A 25,156-nucleotide genomic window follows, 5' to 3' on the forward strand; every position below is an offset into this window, starting at 1 on the left:
TCACCAATATCGAATCGAACTTACGCTGGGTACGAGGTAAGCCTATGATGAAATCCATATTGATTACTTCCCATTTCCAAGTTGGAATCTCCATAGCTTGCAATAACCTACCGGGTTTTTGATGCTCAATCTTAACCTGCTGACAGTTAGGACACTGAGTAACAAACTCTGCTATATCCTTTTTCAATCCATCCCACCAATACACTTCCCTGATATCATGATATATCTTTGTCGCTCCTGGATGGACAGAATAACGAGAATAGTGAGTTTCTCCCATAACCTGCCGGTGTAGCCCTGCCATATTAGGGACACATAATCGTCCTCGATATCTGAGGACCCCATCTTCTGTAATTTCAAACAGTAACTTCTCCTTTTGAGGGGTGGTATCCCTATAATGAACTAACACAAGATCCTCGTACTGGCGTTCCTTTACTTTAGTTACTAAAGAGGATGTTGTTGTATCCTGAATAGTGATTCCAATATCACCAGAGTCCAGTAACTGAACTCCAAGACTAGCTAGCTGATGAACCTCATAGGCTATTCCACTCTTTTCTGGCTGTAAATACGACAGGCTACCCATAGATTTACGGCTGAGGGCATCGGCTACTACGTTCACCTTCCCCGGATGGTATAAAATATCAACGTCATAGTCTTTAAGTAGCTCCAACCATCTCTTTTGATGTAGATTCAATTCCTTTTGCTTGAAGATATATTGGAGGCTCTTATGATCCGTATAGATATCAACATGAATGCCATACAAGTAGTGCCTCCACATATTTAGTGCATGAATCACTGCAGCTAACTCTAAATCGTGGGTCGGGTAGTTCTTCTCGTGCTTTCTTAGTTGTATAGAAGCATAAGCTACAACCTTACCATGTTGCATCAGCACACAACCCAATCCAATGCCTGAAGTGTCACAATAGATCACATAACCATTGGTCCCTTCTGGGAGCATTAGAACCAGTGTTGAAGTTAATCTGTCCTTTAATGCCTGGAAACTCCGTTCACAAGCATCAGTCCATTGAAACTTTGCTCCCTTCTGAGTCAACCTTGTCAAAGGTGCTGAAAGGGAAGAAAATCCCTCTACAAATCTCCTGTAATAACCTGCCAAACCAAGAAAGCTACGAACCTCTGTCGGTGTTGTGGGTCTAGGCCAAGTCTTTACTGCCTCAATCTTTTATGTATCCACTCGGATGCCTTCACCTGAAATGACATGCCCAAGGAAAGCTACAGAGTTCAACCAGAATTCACATTTAGAAAATTTTGCATACAACTTCCCTTCATGTAGAATTTTTAGCACAGTACGCAGATGATCTTCATGCTCAGCCTCTGAACGAGAATACACCAATATATCATCGATAAATACAATTACGAATAGATCTAAAAAGGGTCTGAACACACGGTTCATCAAATCCATGAATATTACTGGGGCATTGGTCAAACCGAACAACATAACACGAAACTCGAAGTGCCCCTATCTGGTTCTAAATGTTGTCTTCGGAATATCTTCCCCCTTACCCCTTACCTGATGGTACCCAGACCTCAAGTCTATTTTTGAAAAATACTTGGCACCTTGCAACTGAGCAAATAAATCGTCAATCCTCGGGAGCGGGTACTTATTCTTGATCGTCACCTTATTCAACTGTCTATAATCAATACACATCCGTAAGGAACCATATTTCTTCCTCACAAATAACACAGGTGCTCCTCACGGTGATGTACTAGGTCTGATAAAGCCTTTTTCAAGCAAGTCCTTTAGTTGTTCTTTCAACTCTTTCAGCTCTGTGGGGGTCATTCTATAGGGAGGAATAGATATTGGATGAGTATCTAGTAGTAGGTTAATAGCAAACTCAAATTCTCGCTCTGGAAGACTCGAAAGTTCATCGGGAAAATCATTAACCACTAGGATGGACTGAATGGTTGGTGACTCCACTTCCACATCCTGAACCCGAACTAAGTGATAAATACGGCCCTTTCTGATCATCTTCCTTGCCTTGAGATAGGAAATGAATCTTCCTCTCGGCGATGTCGTATTACCTTTCCACTCCAAAACAGGCTTCCCTGGAAATTGAAATCGGACTATCTTTGATCTACAATCAACGTTGGCATGACAAGAAGCTAACCAATCCATACCCATTATAACATCAAATTCTACCATATCTAACTCGATTAAGTCTGCTACGGTAGATTGACCATGAACTACTATTATACAACCCCTATATACTTGCTTAGCTATCATTGAGTCCCCAACAGGTGTAGACACCTCAAAAGGTTTAACCAATTCAGGTTTTATTTCAAACTTACTAGCAACCAACGGAATCACGTATGATAAGGTGGAACCTAGGTCAATCAGTGCATATACTTCATATGAGGGGACTGATAATATACCTATAACAACATCAGGCGATGACTCCTGGTCCTGTCGTCCTGCCAATGCATAAATGTGGTTCTTAGGGTTGCTCAAGCTAGATAATCTGCCTCTACCTCTACTACGACTCATTGGTGATTGTGGACCTTGCCTAGGGGGGCATACTGATTATGATGAACTAGCTACAGATCCCGCTGGCTGAGCTATGCTTGCATCACCTCTCATCGGACAATCCCTCATAATGTGGCCCGGATAACCACAAGTATAACAGACACCTAATCCCATATGGCATTGCCCGATATGTTGCTTACCATATTGAGTACATCGCAGCACGGGCGGCCTCATCTGATTAGACTCACCCCTATACTGAGAACCTGAGGCCCTGAAATTCTTACCAGACCCTGAATATATGGAACAATAAAATCTCGATCGGCCCTCTGTTTTTGTTTACGCTCCTCTACACCCTGAGTGTATGCCTGAATACGAGAATTATCCATGTCTAGCTGAAGTGAGACCGACATACAATCGTTAAGCAAGTGAGGCTCGAATTCCATCACGAACTTGTGAACCCAATCCTCCACCTTAGATACAATAGTGGGTGCATACCTAGACAACGAATCAAACTGAAGATTGTACCCCTGAACACTCATGTTACCCTACCGAAGGGTCAAGAACCTATCAACTCTGGCCCGTCTAAGCTCTGGTGGCATATAATGACGAAGAAAAGCTTTTGTAAACTCATGTTACACTGCTGGAGGGGCATCCTCACCTCTGGACAATTCCTAAGACTCGTACCAATTAACTGCAACATCTCGGAGTATATAGGAAGCTAGCTCAACTGACTCAATCGTAGTGACCTTCATTACTCATAACGTCCTCTGCACTCTATCAATAAATACCTGAGGGTCCTCATTCGGATCTGCCCCAGTGAATACTGGAGGGTCTAAATTGATGAAGTCACGAACCCTCGCACTGACGGACCTATCTGCATAACCAATACCTATTTCCTGATGTCGAGCCTGTGCGGCTACTAATCGGGTTAATAGCTGGATAACATCTCTCATCTCCTGACCCGGTGTATCTGGCTGAGGTGTTGAATGTATAGGGGCAGACGCTGGAGCTGGTGCCTCTCGGAGCTCTTCTGGAAAGGGCGGGGTATGTGAAGTCTGAGATAGAACCTCACCATGAGACTCTCCCCGAGCCCTGATAACTCGTGGCGCTCGACTAGTAGTCTCACCAGCCACAGGCTTTCCCTTCTGGGCGGTCATACTCTTTGGAGGCATTGCTGAAAATATAACATATCGTTAGGAACATGAGTTATTGTATCGCACGATCTGAGATAAAAAGAAAGGATAACATCCTATATGTCCTGTAGCCTCCTGTCTATAAGTGTGGTGCACAACACACCCATAAACAAGACTCTACTAGACACGGTCTGTAGACAACCCTAGGACAGAACTGCTCTGATACCACTTTTGTCACGACCCAAACCGATGGGCCGCGACGGGTGCCTGAGTCCTACCTATCAAACACCTCTCTAAGCATGTGTCTAGGATATGAACCTGTATAACATCTGCTGAATTACGAAGATAACATACATGAAGGAAACCTTCCAACAAGGCATATGTACATATACATGCAGAATACAGTGGGCGAGCCGGCAAGGCTGCTATAGACAACTATACATCCAATAACTGAAAGCCGACAAGGCCACATACAAGCCAACTAGACATACTGTCTACAGACTTCTAATGGAAACATAACTGTATAAAGACGGGACTGAGCCACATACATACATATATATATATATATATATATATATATATATATATATATATATATATATATATATATATATATATATATATATATATATATATAAACATATCGTACCAAAATCAAAAGCAGCTCCGGATCAAGTGGAGCACGCCAACTCTCGCTGATCAGGGATCCTAAGAAGGGAGACCGTCAGCTTGCTTACATGCACCTGCGGGCATGAAATGCAGGCCTCGTGAAATAGGGCGTCAGTACGAAAAATGTACTGAGTATGTAAGGCATGAAAATTAGTACGTAAAAGACATAGATGAAACATGGAATATAGAAACACATATTTAAATCTGAATAACTTTGTAAATTCTAAAACATTTATAATGTTATGCACGTGCATATAAATGTCGTGTCATGCATAGGTATGGGTGTACATTATATCATCAAGCCACTAAGGGCATCCCATCATATCGTCTCGGCCACCGTGGGCAACATCATCAATATATACCAGCTGATGAGGTGGTGGTGCGTATATAACGTCGTAAGCTTTTTCCATATCCCATATACATATATTTACATATATACGCGTATATAACGTCATCTGGTCGTGGATCAATGTACATCTATAAATGGGTGAAATGCATGAAAAATACATAAAAATCTCAATATTCCTTCCGGATAAACTTTTTCAACTGCGTATTATTCTGAGACCCATGAATAGAAGATAATAATAATTCTCATGGGGAATCAAGAATATAGACACCCCTAATATCTCTATGAATAGCACCGTTTCCTCGTTTCTTCAGTATAATTTGGACCATGCCAAAAGAAAAAGAGATGGCCTTAACATACCTGGAGTAGGAAAAAATTCGTATGATATTCTTGGTGAAGATTGCACCGTACTATTTTGTAACCGCAAATTTTTTATGGAATTACGCTGAAGTATCCTGAACGAAAATAAGCTACTGCTTCTTGAATTATTTTGATGGAATTAGTTGCACGAAATGAAGCTTCTGCTCTCTTAACGTTTTGAACTAAAATGATACATTAATGGTTCAAGGATGTCCTAAGTCCTGATCCTAATGAGATTAAGTCTTATCTTGGTTAGGTTTTAATTTTACCCTTAGGTAGCCACATGGCAATAATGACCAAGAGTCATTGTTGTTAGCCATTGTGGCTGTATGCCACGTTTTGGGGTATAATTTATCCACTTATTAGTTAATTGGGTATGTCCTGTTATCCGGTAATTAATCAATTACCCGCATAATTTAAAAATTACCATAAATTACTTAAAATTCTACTTATTTTTAATATACTTTATATATACTTTATACATTATACTACCGTGGTCATATGGTACCTCGCATGGTACTAGTTCACAATTATCGGGTATTATCTCTCGACCCGTATTTTATTCCAAATTGGCCACTTTCAACGAAACTCGTTTTCTTTAATCTGTGTACCCCTTTATCCTTCATAAAACTTATTTATCGTTTGTTATAATAGCGTAAATACGTTAACATCAAGATGATTTCATTCCCGAGTCTACATCAATTAACTGAAGACGAAACTTTTAACGTGTGAAAATGCGAGATGTAACATAAGATGTCATTGATTACATGTTTTAGGTTACTAAATCAGGTTTAGTATAGGCAACTATTTCTAAGTCATATAACGCGATGATGTAAACATATGTACAAGCAAAGAAGTCCCGCTCAGAAAGAAAAATCATAGTACGCAAGACAAACCAAGGGGAGGAAGAAACAAAAAGCATCCAAGCAATAGGGTCATATCCATGTGCATACAACAAACACTTCGTTTGTGTGTTAGACGCCTATATTGTTCGACTTCTCAAAAATGTACCCTAGTACGTTTTAGATCCTCCAAAAATATATTAATTTTGAAAGATTTGGTATACATCTAACAGTATTTTTAAAGAATTCGAACAATATAAATTGACACATATTTAGCTAGAGAATACAGTTGCGTAGGCAGCTTCATATATGTTGTTTAGGTTGTATATATATACGATTTCTTTTTGTCTTTTTAATTTTGCTTTCTCTTTTAATTTGTTGTATTATTATACTATTTGTGACAAGTTGTTAGGAAATATTTTATTTTATTAATGAGATAGCAATAGTTCGTAATGTCCAATTACTTTTGCTCGCCATGCATAACTTGTTTGTTTGTCATTTGGAATTTGTTCTTTATGTGCATCTGCATTAAAAAATCGGATATATTCTTCAACAGAATATAAAGAGCAACGATGATGTTTCACTTGCTATACATATATTATAGGATCGAAATAATCAAGTGTCAATCGGAAGTTAACATAACAAATTTTAAACGGCGTTAAATTAGATGACAAAAGAGAAATATAGTAAGAAAGGAAAACTAAAAGTAGCATATATCCTCTGTAATTGGAACTTGATCATTATACTAAAACTCAGCCTCTAGCTAGGCGTGCTCAACTTGTTTTCTTAATATATAAAACAAAATTTATTACATTAGAAGATCAGGGGGGAAAAACAGATAAAAATTATACTGACATCTATAGAGTGGGAGATCGAACCAACACCACTAGACTGTAAGCCTTAGTATAGTATTCATCCTCTAATATTTTTCAATTTTGTGATTAGGTTTAGATAAGAGATCCTGACGTGATACATTTTCGCAACGATAATAGAGTACAAACATGATCTTAAACAGATTCATCTCCCATTACTGCCTGATTTGAAGATTTTATCTCAGGTAGTTCTTTGTCAACTTGTTCAACTTCTTCATTAGTGCTCAATATTTTTGAGGATTTTTGTTCCTTGGTCGTACCCCATATTACTAGGTATAATCCAATTACAATAACAGCAGCTCCAACAACCCTACATTCAAGCAACACCAAATGTCAGGGATTTTCGCATAAATAGCAGGCTGAATTCACTGTTTGCTTTTTCTAGCCGGTATACATAGATTATACACTTATTATACATGATGTGTGTATATATATATATATTGAGTGTAAGTGTTGGGCGGGCAGCTAATGAATTTCAAAAACCATCTTTCTTTCAATATAAACAATATTTACATAACATATCATTTGTAATTACATAAATATATTTAAGATAAATATTATTGGTAACCTGATAAAAATCGTAATTAACATACTATCATATGTTAAATTAGACGGATAATATAAAAAGGTATTAGTGCATATAACTTAAATCCATAAAAAGAAGCAAAAAGAAGGCAAATAATTATTAAAATTACCTTCCCAAGTTAAGTTGCTCTGATAAAATGAATGAACCCAAAATTGCAACAATAACCATATTGAGAGGATTAAAAGCAGTGACAAAAACTGGTCCTTTGACGTTCATTATTAATCCCGAAACATAATAGCCAATTCCAGAATTCACAATTCCCTGCAGGTAAAATAATGACTATATTATATATCTGATAACAAGAATAATAATTCAGTATAATTAGTAATAAAAAAATGAATTAATAATTTTCAAAAAACTTACACAATAAACAGATGCAATTAATTTACTACTGCCCCATTGAATAGACCAGACTGCAGAATTTCCTCTTTCAACCACAAGTGTAAGTGCAGTGCCTTGTAAAGCCCCAGCCATACATATTAAAGAAGTGAGGGACAGTCCTGCTGGGTATGCCTTCAATGTAATCATCTGTTTCATTTTATGTGATGGTATTTGATTAGACATCAGAGTCGTCATGTATAGACGTTAATTAGAACGAATTTAACTTCTATATATTACGGTGTTAAATAGTTTTAACGCTTTCAATATATTTTTACCTATTGTAGCATGTTACTTGCCTTACTTTTCATGTTACTAACCGCACTTATTATGAACTGTTACTTGTAGTTATCTCTTAGGTGACTGATACTGTAAAAGTTCTGTTACTACTGTCAGTATTCTTCAATTAAAGGAATCTTTACACAAATAGTCTGTCATATTAATTGTTTATTTTTCCTAGCCATATACATAGATTATACACATGTAATACATAAATTATGCATATATTATACATTTACCGGCTATTTTTAGTTTAAGTGGTAGAGAAAACTTTAAAATACTTTGTTACTCCGACTCTTCAAAAATATTGTCGTATTCGTATCGGATCCTCCAAAATGCATTATTTTGACTTATAGTATATGCTAATAATGTAAATAATTTTAACACTCTCAATGTATTTTTACCTATTGTATGTAGCATAATACTTGTCTTAGTTTCCATGTTACTAATCTTACATACGATGGACGGTTACGTGTAATCATATCGCAGGCGTTGATATTATAAAAGTTCTTTTACTACTGTCATTATACATAAATTAAACCCTAATTAAAAGGACAAGCATTGATAGAAAAAGATTGTTGTCATACTATCCAAAAATATTATCGTATCCGTATCGGATTCACTGAAAAGTACACTACTTTAAAGGATCCGCATGCACGTATCCGATAATATTTTTGAAGAGTTCGAGCAACGTAACATATACAGGAGAAAAGGGAAAGTGTAGTATATACCTGAAGATTATAAAAGCAAGCCCAGCAAAAACAACCAACTAAAATGAAGAGAGCACCCTTAACAGGATTTAGCTCAGTAGGAGAAGCAACACTAGTTGTAGCAGTAGAAGAATGTTTGGTCCATGGCAATCCAATTGTAGGTCCTCCAACAAGTGTCATTACCATTGCACCTCCAAGTGTTATTATTGTCCCAACTATTTTTGCTTGGCTATGTATCTTCCATATATTCACATTCTCAAGCCTAAATATTCAATTTATCACCCATTATTCCATAGGAATTACCTTATATTAACAATGTAATAAAAAAAATTACATTATATATATGATCATACAATTCAACATATTACAACAATAATAACATATTCAGTATAATTCTGAAAGTGAAGTCGGGGGAAGATGGGGTGTACACAGACCTTATCCCGACAAATTCAACAACATATTATAGAAGGATATTTGTCTTAAGCTTTACGTTCGAATGTACTTAATTTGGGAAAATGACACTGTATAGCCGCTCTCAATATAATAGCCGAAGAATATATGATTTGAATGTATATATATATATATATATATATATATATATATATACAAAAAATACACAAATTGTATATATTTTTTCTGCTACCGAATGTAAATAGTTTCTGACGCGGGCTGAAAGTGAAAAAAGACCTGCTAATTTCAATTATTATAAATAGTAATTTATTATTATATTTTAAATCACCTGATAATATACAAAAATTATATTTTCTATTTATAGAAATTAAACTTTATCCCATATCATTGGAAATGACCTGATCCACTACCCTACATCTGTACTTTCTAAGTTTTCTTTTATTTTTAATTTGATAAAAGACAATATCATCCCATCGCACCTATGCATTAATCATTGTATCTTAGGATTTGTGTTTGTCTTGACCTAAGTCCATTTTCATGAGTTCTTAAATAATTTTATTAATGAACAATTTCCACCAATCTAATAGAAGTAATATTTAATTTAAGGAAAAAAGTTGGATTATAAATTAAGTCCACGTAATTAACTAAGTTGAAAAAAGTTATTTTTATATACCTTAGGATCCAGGCTAATAAAAATGTGATGGCTGGTAAAACATTACACATTGCTGTTGCAAAAGTGGCAGTGGTAAATTTCATCCCAGCATAATACAAATTCTGGTCGATAACAGGCCTGCAAATAATAATTTCATTTGAAAATTCATTAGATTCAATATAATAAATTAAATCAAGAAAAAAAATAAGTGTTGGTAGTATTAGGAATATTTACTCCAACAAGCCCAGCAACATAATCTTCCAGAAAATGGAAAAAGTCATTTTTGGTCTTATTTTCCTGTATGTTAAAACAACCAGAGATGGCATTAGTAATTTCTATAAATATAATCCATCAAAATAAAATAACATTTCAATGCTTTAGGTATAGTGGCAGATCCAACCATGGTTCATAGGTTCGGCAGAACCCATTATTTCGGGGTCAACCCCTATATATTTTAAAAAAACAAAAACTCCTATATATAAATAGATTAGATATAAATTTCAAATTTCAATTTCTTAACTCAGAATCCACGTCTATATTCTGGATTCCTTCACTAGCTCTAGGCTTTTGCCTTGCATGCATTCATGTGTGTTTGTGGATAGTGGTGGAGCAACATACGTAAGTTAAAGGGTAGTCAGTTGAACACTCTTTGTCCGATAAAATATAATGTATAAAAGGTCAAATATTGCTATTACTTCTAACATATGTACAGTACGTTAAATCTTAAAGAGGAGTATAGGAGCAACGGTAAAGTTATCTCCGTGTGAGTTATAGGTCACGGGTTCAAGCTGTGGAATCAGCCATTGCTACTTACAATAGGGTAGGCTGCTTACATCACACCTCCTTGGGATGTGACCCTTCCTCGGACCTTGCGTAAACGAGGAATACTTTATGCACCGAGCCCTTTTATATTATGTTAAATCTTGAACAACTTTGACAAAATTCCTGATTTCGACATTGTTTGTCGGTGTGTGAGGAAAAAGGTAGGAAGGGGAATAGGAGGTGGAGGGGTGGGGTGGGGTGGGGTGACGGTAAGAATTAATCACTTCACTGATGTTTACATCAGGGTAGACTGCCTACATCGCACATCCGTGTGATGCGGCACTTCCCCAGAGGGCAAACGCGGGATGCTTTGTGCACCCAGCTGCCCTTTTACACTGCGTTAAATCTGGAACGGGGGTGGGGGTGGGGGTAGTAAAGATCACCTTTCAAAGAGAGCAGCAAAAGGAGCAAATACAACAGCAGCAAAAGCATTTCTGTAGACAGCAAAAGTATAATGACTCATTCCATGATTAAGAGCAGATTTAGCTATAATAGCTGAGCCTGCATATCCAAATTGCAAGAATATGACTGCTAAATATGGCTTTGCTTCTTTCAAAAATTTAATTAAGCATTCCTTTGTACTAGTTGACATGCTTAATTATGTTTCTCTCTCTTTTCTCTAATAACAAATGATAGTATTAGTATTGTTTTTAATTGTTTTGTAATTAACAACTCTGACTTGAGTGGTATATATAGGGAACAAATTAAAGTGATTTAAGCACGTAATCTTTATATAAATTAACCTATGGATTCCACTATCTTATAATGGGAGTGTTCAGTTAAACACTTTCTTATAGCTAAACAACTTTAATTTCTATATTAAAAAGTGTTAGGAATAAGTTCACTAATAAATAATCTCTCTTCCCTTAATAGTTTCAACTTGTTAAAAGACATTCTTTTACATTCAGTTGGATTATTGTAAATTAAGTACCTCCGGCGTTTCATTTTATGACGCTAAATTTAAGAAATTGACGGAGAGTTTTGACATGTATAAGCTAAATACAAAACACTAAAATTGTCTTTTTAAACGAGTGGTGGCGAGAGTTTCACATGTCTTTTCATTTTCTCTCTCCTTAAAAAAGAACTTTTATATCAAGGAGCAGATGCGGAGTCAGGATTTGAAGTTTATGGATTCAGAAATCTGATCTGTTTAAGTTACTCGGTTCTAAATTAATAAATTATATATATTAAATAAATTTCTTAAGATAAATACATAGTTTGTTTGGGTTCGTCCGAACTCATAGGTCGTGCTCTAGCTCTGCCCCAGTCAAGGAGATCCCAATAAATCATGTTTAAAAGTATATAATGAGGATGCTAAGATTAAATAGTTTTCGAAAAAAGAAATGTGTCATTCTTTTTTAATTAAATTAAAAAGAAAAGTGAAGCACATAAATTGAGACGAAAAAAGTGTCCATTGTTTTCATGTTTAGATTCTTGCTTTTTACATGATCAATTTGTAAATTTCACTTGTACACAAGTGTGAGTAAAATCTTTTTGTTTCTTTAAAGAAAATCAAAACCAAAAAAACAGGTGGCAGAATCAACATAAAATATGATAAAAACATATGTGCTGAAATGAGAAGGAGATAGAAGTATCAATTATTATTGCACTAAGAAACCATGCCATCTGAGTGGACTTTCAGATTAGATCAAACTCTTTAAAATAATAGAAACAACAAATCAGAAATATTGCTTTATGGTATATATATTTATATCATAAATATAAAAAGATTATAAAAATCAAAACAAGTATATTGATTGGAAGTTCAAAAGGATTAGGTGAATAATCAAGATGATGTTTTGTACTTGTATATTACATGTGAAAAGTGAAAGATTATTAAGCTATGAAGTGTACACCACTATTGTTTTGGAGTTTGTTTGTGTGGATAAATTGGGAAATTGAAGTTGAATGTTAACTTTACGTTGTCTATTAAAATTTCTTAATAGCTGAAAATTGGTGTTAGGCATTTTGAAATATTTGTTGAAGATACCTTTGGGTACTTTCTGAAGGGAATTTCAAGTTTAACCCAAAAAGGAACTAAAGTGCACATGCATTAATAATGAAAAAATTCTCAACAAAAGAAGGATTGAGATCCATTCACCTTTAACTAGAAGTTTCGGGTACTGAAACAAACAAAATATCGGTAAAGACTTTCCCCCGAGTGAATTCAGGGTACACTACTAGAAAATTGTCTAAAACCGTCAAGAAATACCGACCGAAATCGGTCGGAAATTTGGAAAAACCGACCGATTTCCGACGGACTTTAATCGGTCGAAAATATGTTGCTCGGTAAAAAACTAGCTAACGAAGTCGGTTGCAATTTCCAACCGATTTCGATCGGTAAATTAATTTTCACAAACAATCCAAAAAGAAAAAATCTGCCGAGAAAATCGATTGAAGTCGGTCGGTAATTCAGTCTGTATTTTCTAAAATAGTTTCGCATTTTTGCGCTAAAAAAAAGCGACCGAATAAAAAAAGTTAAAAATAAAATATTTTGGAAAACCGACCGACTTCGGTCGGTTTTTTGACCGACCGAAGTTGGTCGGTTAGCCTCGGTCGGTTTTGACCGAATTTCTAGTAGTGGTAGCCCAGTGCACGAAGTATCTCGCGCTTACGCAGGGTTTAAGGAAGGGTTGCATCCCAAGGGGGTGTGATGTAGACAGCCTATTCATCAAGTGGCTGATTTCACGGCTCGAACCCGTGACTTATAGGTCACACAAAGATAACTTTAATATTGCTCCAATGCTCCCCTGAATAAATTTAGATTAATTAAAATCCCAACGCGAGTATCCGGCACCAGATGAACACACACACACCCAAAAAAAAAACATGAATGAATGCTAGATCATTTCTGCTTCTACATGTTTTCAGATGCATGTTACCGTTTAAGGTAATTAGGTAAATTAAATTTGTAAGGAACTCTACCAACTATAATCTGGCACATATATGTACATCTCCCATAAATGATAAGACAAGATAACGACTTATATCATGTTAATTAAATTGATATATACAATAACAGACAATCTTTTATTATAAATCTGTTAGTAACAAATTAACAACTCGAAAATAGAGTAATAACTAATAACCAACTAAAATTATTGCTCTAGAATGGCAATATAATTGGCAGAAAATTTAATTGGTTCAATTAATATGAGCACTATTAATGAGTTTCAGCTATACTAAAATTATAGCAAAGCCCTTATTAATTCCATTCTTTTCCGAACTATATTTGTATAATCAGATTATTAAAACAATCTTTAGACATTAAAATTACCAAAATTATCATGCTAGCTTATTGCTAAATAATTAGTTTTTTCTTGATATATTCTTTCTTGAGTGTTCAGTTTCTGTCAAGAATAGTAACTTATAATAATTTAAGTACTACTATTATTAATATTTTATGTGATCTAAGAAAATATTACTTTTAGATAAGATTTAATACGTAAAATCCGCAATCTACGCTTAAAATTTATATTTCAATTTATTTGAGTTATATATGTTGCAGATAAATAGTGGAGTAATTAGTGGAGTAATATATTTTTGAATTTGTAACGAATTAATCAGAAAAGACAATGATATTCAATGGTGCTTTTTTATTAAAATGACAAGTAGAACTTTCGATGTCTCCGTTATCATGTATCTTTTATTAGCTAAACACTTTCTTCATTAATTAAAACATTTTAGATGGTAAATACTGGCACGTGATGATACATGTGCAGATAAGACTTAAGTTTATTTTTCTTAATTTATATCATGTCATCTCAATTTTGTTCCCTAAGATTTGTAAATATTATGGGTTCATCTGAATACAATAACTTTGGCTCAATTCATGTATATTTATTGAAACAATTACTATAAATACGTACGAGTAATATATTTGAAACCTAATTTATTAAATAGGTTGTGATAAAATTCCAAACTTAAAACAGTAAAGTCTAAATCCGGAATCTCCTCTATTTAATATTGTTATCGTAAGTTAAGAGCCCGTTTGGCCATGAAAATTTTTTTTACTTTTTTCGAATTTTTTTTACTTTTTTCGAAATTAGTGTTTGACCATAAAATTTTCAATTTTTACTTGAAGATTAATTTTGGAATTTTTTAAAAATTTGAAAAACTCCAAAAAGCTGTTTTTCAAAAAATTTACTCAAATACCTAAAAAAAATTCAAAAACAACCCAAAATTATATTTATGTTCAAACACAACTCTAAGTTTCACATACCATTTTCACTATTAAAAAATCCTTTTTTTTCAAAATTTTACAATTCTTATGTCCAAACGCCCACTAAGTAAAAGATGACAATGTAAACCACGATTAGAAAGAATTAGGAGGGACAGTAATGGGTTGTCTTAGTTCTTTAGGAACCATAATTTGGAGTAAATTAGGTCAGTACTTTTACATAGGATTTCTGATATTTTTCATTATCTTGTAATTGATAAGATAAAACAGGAAAATGCAGGGACACGTTAATGTGACAAATTAAAGTACTTTACATCCCATCTGTAGATTAATTAAAACAGTATGCAACAAACTATAATGTGACAGTTTCACAAACATTAGCTGTGGGCAAATACAAATCATTCCTAGTCAGATGGCGTTCATTTTGGGCAGTGAATGCCCTACTATTTGACATTTGCTGTGATTCCCTTGAAACCATATGCCTATTGCCCTACTATACGCGGGTTTCGGAGAAAAGTCGGACCATATGAGTCTATCGTATGCAGTGTTACTCAGCATTAATTCTACAAGATACTATTTTCACGGCTTGAACCCGTGACCTCATGGTCACATAACAATAAATTCACCAGTTACACCAAAGCTAACCAGCAACTTTACCTGTGACCAACTTTTTCCGACCGTAAAAAGGGAAAAAAAGTAAAAGTAAAAGCATGACTAGATAGAGGAAAATTCAAATTGGTGGACATACCTTTTATTGGAGTGTCATCCAATACTGTTTCACTTAGAATTTTTTTTTTTTTGGTTAAAAATATACTCCCTCCGTTTCAATTTATGTGAACCCATTTGACTGGGCACGAAGTTTAAGAAAAGAGAGAAGACTTTTGAACTTGTGGTGTAAAATAAGGCACATATATTTTGTGTGGCTATAAATCATTGCATGAAGGTAAATTGTTTCCAAATAAGGAAAGGGGTCATTCTTTTTGGCACGGACCAAAAAGGAAATAGGTTCACATAAATTGAAACGGAGGGAGTATATATATTATCAAGCATTTCATGTAATGATATATGAGTCTCGGAGATATGGAGTCAACATTACATTCCACAAGATACCTAACAACTTCAGTTCCTAGGATGTCTGCCCAAGAACATCATTAGCAAACATCGGAGGAACTGATAGTAGGCTAGAGCTACCCAAAAAAACTGTCTTCGCTGCTTCCTTTGTCATTGCATCTGTCACCCTATTCTGTTCCCTGTATGTGTGTTTCACCACAACTCTGTCCATCCTTTATATTAATAACCTGCATTCACAAATTATAGGATCATATGTTAGGTTACCTATGGTTAGCATTTGTACGATTTCGGTCGAGTCAGTGTTGATGTCCAATGGGATCCAATTGTTTTGTTCAGCAAGTTGCAGTCCTTTTAGGAGAGCTTTCAATTCAGCCAAAGTGTTTGTTTTATGTGGTATATTCTCCATGTACCCCATTATCCAATCACCACTATGATTTCTGAATACACCATCTATTCCTCCTATGCTTGGGTTGCCTTTTGCTGCTCCATCCGTATTCAGCTTAAAGGAACCTCTTCTGGGTGGCTCCCATTTGACCGTGATTTGGAGAGTTATTTTGGTAGAAGTATTTTTTACCAACATAAAATATTCAGTAGCTTTAAAGATGGTGTTGGCATTGTTGATTCTATCTTTTTTGTTATTGAACAAGTTGTGATTTCTACATAGCCAACAAGTTGTGATTTCTGCTTCACTTAGAATGATTCTTATATTTGTGCAATAACCACAACAAAAAACTGTATAATTTCATAAAGTGGGGTTTGGAAGAGTAGAGTGTACATAGACCTTATCCTTACCCTGGGAAGTTATAGAGGTTGTTTTCGATAGACACCAGCTCAAGAAAAAATGAAGGAAAAAAAAACAAAAACAACAAACATAACAACGACAAGATAAAGTTGATAAAATAATCGAAACGAAAAAACAACATATAGTAAAAGAAATCTGTGGATAAGAAGATACGTTTTCTTATATTTATGCGTATATAATAATTTTTTAGTATTAACATGTATGTATACACAAGGTTGAGACCATCTTAATAAGGTACAATCAATTTGAGATAGGAAGTAAAGTTTTAAAACCATCATAATCTTAAAACAAAACTCACAAGTGAAAGTGTGACAATAGAATGATGTTGCTTGTACAAATCCTGTATATGTTAGAGTACATTCAAGATTTCAAGTTTATAGGGCAACTTCTTTGTGATACTTCTTTGTGATTGGATGCAAACTCAAATATGTATATATTTTTAAAATAAAATAAAGTATATGATCATTTGCAGATCTAACCACTTGTAATGGGATATATATATATATATATATATATATATATATATATATAGAGTCACGAATTCAAAATTTATCTGAATTCTAGAATGGCCTTTGTATATAATCGGTTCAATTGAACCCATAATTTTTGACGTGGAACATAAATTAATGTGTAAAAATTTACTAAAATTGTAACAAATAATAGATTGAACCCATACTTTTAAATATATAATGAGTTTAATGCTAAGAACCTTAAACATTGAACCCACAAAATTTAAATCCTGAATCTACCTCTGAGACAACTTACCCCCAACACACACTCTGGGTCATGAATTATATCTAATATCTTGCTAAGCTGTTTTCTTATGAGTCCTTGAAGCGGGCTCGCTTTACCCGTTAAGAGTAGGTAACCCGTTCCCTATCTTTATTTTTATTGCATTCTATCTCATCGTATCAAATCTGCTCTTTGCATGTTTTCATGAATCATTGGACAATGTTTGCGACGCGGAAAGTACGTTGCCATTATTGAAACAAAAAAAGTAATACTAATGTTCGATTATCAAGCGTTATTGTAAAATGGACAGGATTCCTTCATACTTAATCAAAGACGAATTCATGTCCTGAGAACGGAAAATGTCACGACCCAAAAACCACCAGTCGTGATGGCACCTAACTCGATCCACTAGGTAAGCCAACGAACAGTCAAAACAATCCAAATGAGATTATAGGAAAAATAGTGAGGAATTATCTTAACATTTACAAATTAACCCAAGAACTGGTAGTACGAATCATGAGCTTCTAAGATTTGAAATTTATAAAATCGATACAAATAAATACACGATCTATTTGAAAATTACATAAACAGATTAGCAACATCTAAAACTACTAAGGACAAGTGGCAGTTATATATGGAATGCACGAACATCTTCACAACTCCCGACATCACCAGCAGCTCTGCTCCAAAAATTTACACGCAAGGTGCAGAAGTGTAGTATGAGTACAACCGACGCCATGTACCTAGTAAGTATCTTGTCTAACCTCGTCGGAGTAGTGACGAGGCTTTTTAGTTAAAAGATGCTCGCTGATAAAATCTATACCGTAAACTAGCAATAGAAATAAACTACAATATAACATAATAGATTACACGAAAGGAATGCACAAAGCAATAGCGAAGTACTAGAAGAGATCACAATCCAACAGTTTTCAATATCTTGACCAATCTTTTCTTTAGAGCGATAACTAATAAACCACAATAGTCACCCCATAACTTTCATAGCATGAGCAATATACTCTGATATCAAGTCAACTGCACGGCAACAACCTTCATGCATTCATCTCATCCTCACCAAATATGCATAAAACAATACCAACTGGATGGCAGAAATGTCGATAACAGTAATAACAAAATAGGAAATACACAAGTAACAATGATGAACGAGGATATACATAAGGGCAACAGTAACAGACTAGGCGGAAAGCATAAGAGCAATGACAACAATTAGGAAAAGGAGTATAACTTCAGCTAATTGGCATGGTGGAGGCATAAATATAGATATAACAAATAAAAGGGGAACACATGAGCTTTATAAGTTAACACATAGAAGCATGAATGACTAACATAGTAGAAGGTCTGTATTAAAGTGCAACAAAGTAGATATGACAAAGATGTAATTATGACAGCAGGAAGTAGGCATGGTATTTGCAAGTTTAGAAAGTAGAAGACATGAGCGAAACAATAAAAAATAAGACAGAGAACAAGGACAGGGCATTAACGACAAGTCACATAAGAACCATAAATACGACAATAACAGCTCAATGTAAAGGCATAAACGTATACACAAGGAAAAGATATCACAATATATGTCCCTCGTCCTCGCCTGCACAGAAACACCCATTGTGCTATGAACTCATGATAATTTTAAAGCATGATAAATAAATGAAATGGCATGGCATCACCCTTCGTGCTTTACACTCACATAACATGGTATGGCATTACCCTTCGTGCTTTTACTCACAAATGATATGGCACAGCATCATCCTTCATTCTTTTACTCTCAATAATATGGCACGGCATCACCCTTCGTGCTTTTACTCTCAAATAATATGGCACGGCATCACCCTTCGTGCTTTTACTCTCAATAACATGGCACGACATCACCCTTCGTGTTTTACACTCTCCCTCACATGATAATGTATATACAATGGCATGGCATCACCCTTCGTGCTTTACACTATTCCTTACCAAGCATATGTATATCAATAACAAACAAGATAGGAAGCATAAATAACGTCAAGGAGAATGTTGAAACGAATATTCCAAATGAATCTCAATTACAACTTTTCAAGCCAACAATAGTTCAATAAACTCGTAAGGACCTTATTATTCAAGTATTTTAACAAATCTCACGAATGATCTAAAACACGAGTATAGAAGCTAGTATCTCAAGAATATCGGCCGTAGGTATTAATGATTACGCATAATGTTGGCCGAATTAGTCACATCAATGTATTCTCAGAAATTTCATCAATTTTGATCAAGTTATAATAAGCTAAGTCTTAGTTTCTAACATTTAATACTATGTTCTTGGTATCTAGGAGTCAAGTAAGGCATGAACCAAGAATGTCACGTGATTCTACTAAACACAATTTATAATATAATTTATCCTCGAGCATGGTTAACCCTGGCACATGCATATATGTTCGTCAGCTCATATATGTATCACATTCGCATGTAGTAAACAATGTCAAATAATATGAAAAATTCCTTCAACAAAGTTAGGCAAGACACTTACCTCAATTCGGCTAACTCAATACTCAATTTAGCTTTTTTCTTTACAAATTTACCTCCGTCCGGCTCAATCTAGCCAAAGACGACTTAAATACATCACACAATGCAAGAGAAAATAATTTCAATTAATAAAGCTATGACGTTTATACAATTTCCAAAAAGTCAACCTCGGGCTCATTCGGTCAAAACCTGGGTCCAAGGGTAGGTCTTGACTACCCATAGACTCACGAGTCCAAATACGTGTTTTGTTTTCAAATCCAAGTTCTATTCGACTCTCAAATCCCCATATTTTTATATTTCAAAACTTTGACAAAATCCCCAAATTTTTCCCTTGATTTCTCATGAATTTGATGTTAAAATCTTATTTATAATCATGAAATGTAGTTGAGAATAGATTAGAGGTACTTACCAATGATTTGGTATGAAAAACCCTTCATAAAATCGCCTCTCATCGAAGCTAATCAAAATATAACAAAATAAAGTTAAGTCTCGGAATTCTCAGCTATATGCAGGCTGCAGATGTCGCATCTGCGATTATTTGCGAACCTCGCAAATGCGAACAACTCATCGCAAAAGCGAGTTTGAAGTTCTCTGCTGACTTTGCAAATGCGACCAAAAAGGTCGCAAATGCGAACACCGGTCATTCGCAAAACAACCACTTGGTCGCAAAAGCGAACTAGTCCAGCCTAAGCCTTTATCGCAAATGCGATACTGAGTCCGCAAATGCGAACTCAACAGGCTTCGCAAAAGCGGTAAGTTCTTCGCAAAAGCGAGTCCCTTCCCAACAGCCCAGCTTTTCAAATGCGAGGCTGCTTCACATTTGCGACAAATATATTGCAAATGTGATGACACCAGTACCAGCACTCAAAATCATAAAAAACCATTTCGGAAGCAATCTGAAACTCACTCGAGCCCCCGAGGTCCAAACTAACCATGCACCCAGGTCCAGAAACACAACACGAACTCGCTTGCACGATCAAATCATCAAAATAACCTCTAAAACCACAAATCGAACACCAAAACGCATGAAGATCAAAATAAACTTCAAGAACTTCTAGAATCGCAACCAAGCATCCGAACCATATCAAATCAACTCTAAATGGCACCAAATTTTGCAAACAAGTTCTATATGACGAAACGAATCTACTCAAGGCTTCAAATAACGCTTAACAACCACGAAATGATGAATTGCACCTCAAGTCAAAATCAATAGACTTTGAAACTTCAACTTCTGTAACCGATGCCAAAACCTATCAAATCACGTTCAATTGACCTCAAATTTTACACACAAGTTCACATTTTCCATCACGGACCTACTCCAACTTTCGGAATCGAAATCCAACCCCGATATCAAAAAGTCGACTCCCGGTCAAACTTCCCAAAAATTCAACTTTTGCCATTTCAAGACTAATTCGACTACGGACCTCCAAATTACAATTCGGACGCGCTCTTAAGTCCAAAATCACCCAACGTATAGGCGGACCTACATAGGGGCTTGGGAGGTCACGAGAACCCGTTAGCCTCGGCAAAACCTTGTATATATATTTTATGTGTAGCTGCATATAGTTTGGGGACCCCTTAAATATTTTTCTTGGCCTCCTTAGTAACAGAAAGGTGCGTCGAAGCCGATGGTCGGGTGTGTTGCATGAGTTCTGTTCCTTTAACTGACGATCCGATTTCGAAACCAGCATCCTGCAATATTTGTTTTTAGCTATTTTACTTTTTATAACGGGAAATATGTACTAGTACTAATGTACAACTGTACAATTTAATAGTTGGCTTATTTATATTTTTTATCTTCCTTTTTCTGAATTTAATTTTATTGTATAATTATACATAATAGTCAACTTTATTATTTTATTCGTTCTTCAAAATCCTACCCCCAAAATCAAAAATCTCAAAAGGCCAAAACCCAAATTCGTCTCTCTCACTTCAAAATAGAGAAGGGAATACAAATCCTTCTTCCTCAATTTCTCTCATTACTTAGAAAAAGTAGCAGGCATCAAATCTCTGTTTAGTGTTTTTCTTACTTTGACAATTATTTTTTATTTATAAGAGCATGGAGAATTGGAGGTGGAGGTTATCTGATTTTATTTAGTTTTCAAATTTTTTGTTCAACAATCGCCAATAAAAATATTTTCAGTAAACCCTAAATTTTTAATGTCATTAACTCTTTAAAAAGTTTCACTCTCCATAGTGTGATTAACTTTTGGAATATAGTGTATAGATAACACTATTGTTGAGTATCACTGTTCATTTTTGGTTTTGTGTGGTTTTCGAATGGAGACATGTTCACTTGCTTATTTACTTGTGAAGTTGATTCTAATTTTATACGTCGCGATTACAACGGTAGAAAGAGCACTTTCGTCCAGTATATAAATGAATTGTGTAGTAGTATTAACGATGCATTTTTAAATGATTGTTTAATTTGTTACTTTGAAAAAGAAGTATTTGCAAATGTAAGCAATGATGCTATTATTGACCGTTTTCAGAATATTAAAACGCATTGAGTTCAAGTATGAGTGGATGATATGTTTTTGTTATATTAGTATCAAATTAGATATTCTATAACATTGAAGTTTGTATTTTGATGTAAGTTATGCCTTCTTTAGTTCTTTTTTTGGGAAAACTGTAGATATTAATGTATGTCGCGAATTACTATTAAGGCCACTAAGCTAGTTTTACATTTTAAAGTTTATTCCAATTTAGTCCATGTGTGTACAAGGATGTGCAGAAAAACTTTTTTATTTATTGGAAAGCTTGTTTTAAAATTTGTGTTCGCAGGTCAATTGAGAAGTTCGATGAAATCGAAGTGTAAGCTCTTCTTACTTTATTTTTGCTTTTTACTTATCAAGTTTATATTATATAGTGTATTATGTTGCTTATCTGGTCTATCTTGGAGTTTATATGTATTCTTTTATTGGCTAATAAAATTTTGGGTAGGTCACTCTATGGGGAGAAATTCAAAAATAGACGGATTTATAAGTGGTCATTCAAAAATAGCTACGGTTTCAAAAGTAATTGAAATTTAGCTACTTTTCAGTTTAAAGACAAATCTGAACGAAAACACTATTCAAAATCCGAAAAAATACTCCAGCATAATATACTAGAGTTCCAGTATAATATACCGGTCCAGCATAATATACTGGAGATTAGAGCACTGGAGCCAGCAAAGTATACCGGTCCAGCATAATATGCTGGAAGTTCATACACAAGTGCACCGAACTCCAGTATATTATGCTAGACCGGTCTCTGTTGCAGCAAAATAGTGGTTATTTTTCAATGACTTGGCAAACGCTGGCTATTTTTGAATGGCCAGTCCGAAAACTGGCTAGCCCGTGCTATTTTGCAGTGGTGCCCCCGTCATATTCAAATTATGGGTCCGTCTCTAACCCAACGGAGCTAACGGAACTGACGAAACTCCATTCCGAGACCTCAAACTACCGAGCGAAGTGCAGATGCTCAAAACGACAGTCGAATAGTTACAGAAAACATTCTGGTAGAGAGCGTTTTCTCTTTTAATAAATTTTATACAATGCAAATTCGAGTCAGTCGGAACCCTAATACAGATATCAAAAACGGAATAAGAACGAGCAAAGAAAACGTAGTGCTGGAAATTAAAGGTGAAGGAAGAGGGCTCGTTTCATTTTTACGGCCTCCAGATTTAGTCTACATGACAAACACCTCATCCTTTCACTTTATCCCTAATCAGTGACGCCGCGAGCAGAGCAGCAATTCTATGTGTTTTTCCGTAGGTTTTGTAGTGTGATGTGACTAAGCTACTTAATTTTTGGACTTAAGTTTGTGCAGTAACGGTCGAAAAAAAAATTCATTATCAGCGTAATTTAACATATTATATCAATTATTTTGAAGGAGAATCCTGGCATAACTGTAAAGTTATTGTAATGTAATCACAAGGTCACGAGCTCAACCGGTGAAAATAGTCTGTTATAGAAATGCAGGTTAAGACTGCGTATAATAGACCCTTGTGGTCCGACCCTTTTTCGGATCTCGCGCATAGCGAGAGCTTAATGCATCGAGTTGCCCTTTTTTTACTGATTATTTTAGGTTATCAATTACTGTTTAATAAATAAAAGTAGTTTGCCTTACATTATAAGTGACCTGATAATATTAATATTTGTTAACACCATCATCAATATAATATGGAAACTTTATCAAATTTCTCAAAGTAATATCATAAATTATAAATCCCTTTTATGAAATTGATATGAATATTTCAAAAATCAATAAAAAGGGAATTATCCGAAAATGAAGTTATGATTGTTTCCACAATTGTAAAGGGGACGACATCTCGGAGATTTGCATCTATACCCGCTTTTGGGTCACCTTTTAACTTGTGTCCGTTTTGCAAAAAAAATTGCAAGTGTACCCACTTTTTCGCGTAACTTCAGCATATAGGACTAAATTAGCAAAGGCAATCACGCAAAACTTCAGCATTCTAGTAGACGGCCTGAAGTAGCAAGTGTGCTAAACCAAGTGTGCTGAAGTTTTTGTGTGTAATTGCTGAACTTAAGCATAGTAGCTGAAGTTTTGTTCTCTATTTGCTGAAGTTTTTGTTTGTAATTGTTGAACTTAAGCATAGTAGCTGAAGTTTTGTTCTCTATTTGCTGAAGTTCTTGTTTGTAATTGCACTAAATAAGCTGAAGTTTTTTTGTCCTTGATTCATTAGTTTTGTCATAAAGCTTGTTCAAAAACTTCAGCAGAAGATGCTAAAGTTATTTAGTTCATTTGTAAAAACTTCAGTACTAAATAAGCTGAAGTTTTTTTGTCCTGGATTCATTAGTTTTGTTATAATCATACTACTATAAAATAATCAGATTGTCAACAGTATCTAAATCATAAAATTTTGAAAACAATAAACGTGAAAAGAACATAATTATCATGAAAAGAATCACTAAGTGTGACCTTAAACTTCTCATACGTGGAAATATTCACAAATTATTGTCTATTAACTTACGTAATTATTTATAATTTGTTTTTAAATAATCGGATAAACATACTTATGGCAATCATCCCATGAACTGAAGTTTCATAGCAGCACCAACAGCAGCAGCAGCAGCAGCAGAAGAAGAAGGAGTAGGAGGAGGAGGAGGAGAAGGAGCAGAAGGAGAAGAAGAAGAAGAAGAAGAAGAAGAAGAAGAAGAAGAAGAAGAAGAAGAAGAAGAAGAAGAAGGAGAAAGGGGGCTGAAGTTGTTTAGAAAATGGGTACAAGTTAAAAAAAAATAAAAAATGGGTACAAGTTAAAAAAAATTAAAATGGGAGCGACCAAATAGGGCGCCCCGTGCAATTTTTACCGA

The 25,156-nt window shown here is 34.9% G+C and overlaps 1 protein-coding gene across 1 annotated transcript; it reads right to left on the reverse strand.

Annotated features, from left to right (window-relative positions):
- Window positions 1-6,599: 6,599 nt before the first annotated feature.
- On the reverse strand, window positions 6,600-11,208 carry LOC107760582 (WAT1-related protein At2g39510-like). The gene is made up of 7 exons (XM_016578652.2): window positions 10,923-11,208; window positions 9,952-10,014; window positions 9,739-9,855; window positions 8,676-8,916; window positions 7,651-7,815; window positions 7,397-7,548; window positions 6,600-7,011 (listed from the first exon to the last, which is right to left on the reverse strand). The coding sequence occupies exons 1-7, from the start codon at window positions 11,129-11,131 to the stop codon at window positions 6,837-6,839; spliced, it is 1,122 nt and encodes a 373-aa protein (XP_016434138.1). The 5' UTR covers window positions 11,132-11,208; the 3' UTR covers window positions 6,600-6,836.
- Between the last annotated feature and the right edge of the window lie 13,948 nt (window positions 11,209-25,156).

This window comes from Nicotiana tabacum, chromosome 16 (assembly GCF_000715075.1).
Source record: "Nicotiana tabacum cultivar K326 chromosome 16, ASM71507v2, whole genome shotgun sequence".
NCBI lineage: Eukaryota > Viridiplantae > Streptophyta > Magnoliopsida > Solanales > Solanaceae > Nicotiana > Nicotiana tabacum.

Excerpts from the sequence above, each read along its gene's own strand:
- LOC107760582 (XM_016578652.2), bottom strand. The coding sequence starts at position 11,131 with ATGTCAACTAGTACAAAGGAATGCTTAATTAAATTTTTGAAAGAAGCA. Across the intron at positions 9,856-9,951 it reads ATGTTGCTGGGCTTGTTGGA|GCCTGTTATCGACCAGAATT; the intron begins GTAAATATTCCT and ends TATTATTTGCAG. Across the intron at positions 7,549-7,650 it reads TAATTGCATCTGTTTATTGT|GGAATTGTGAATTCTGGAAT; the intron begins GTAAGTTTTTTG and ends TTTTACCTGCAG.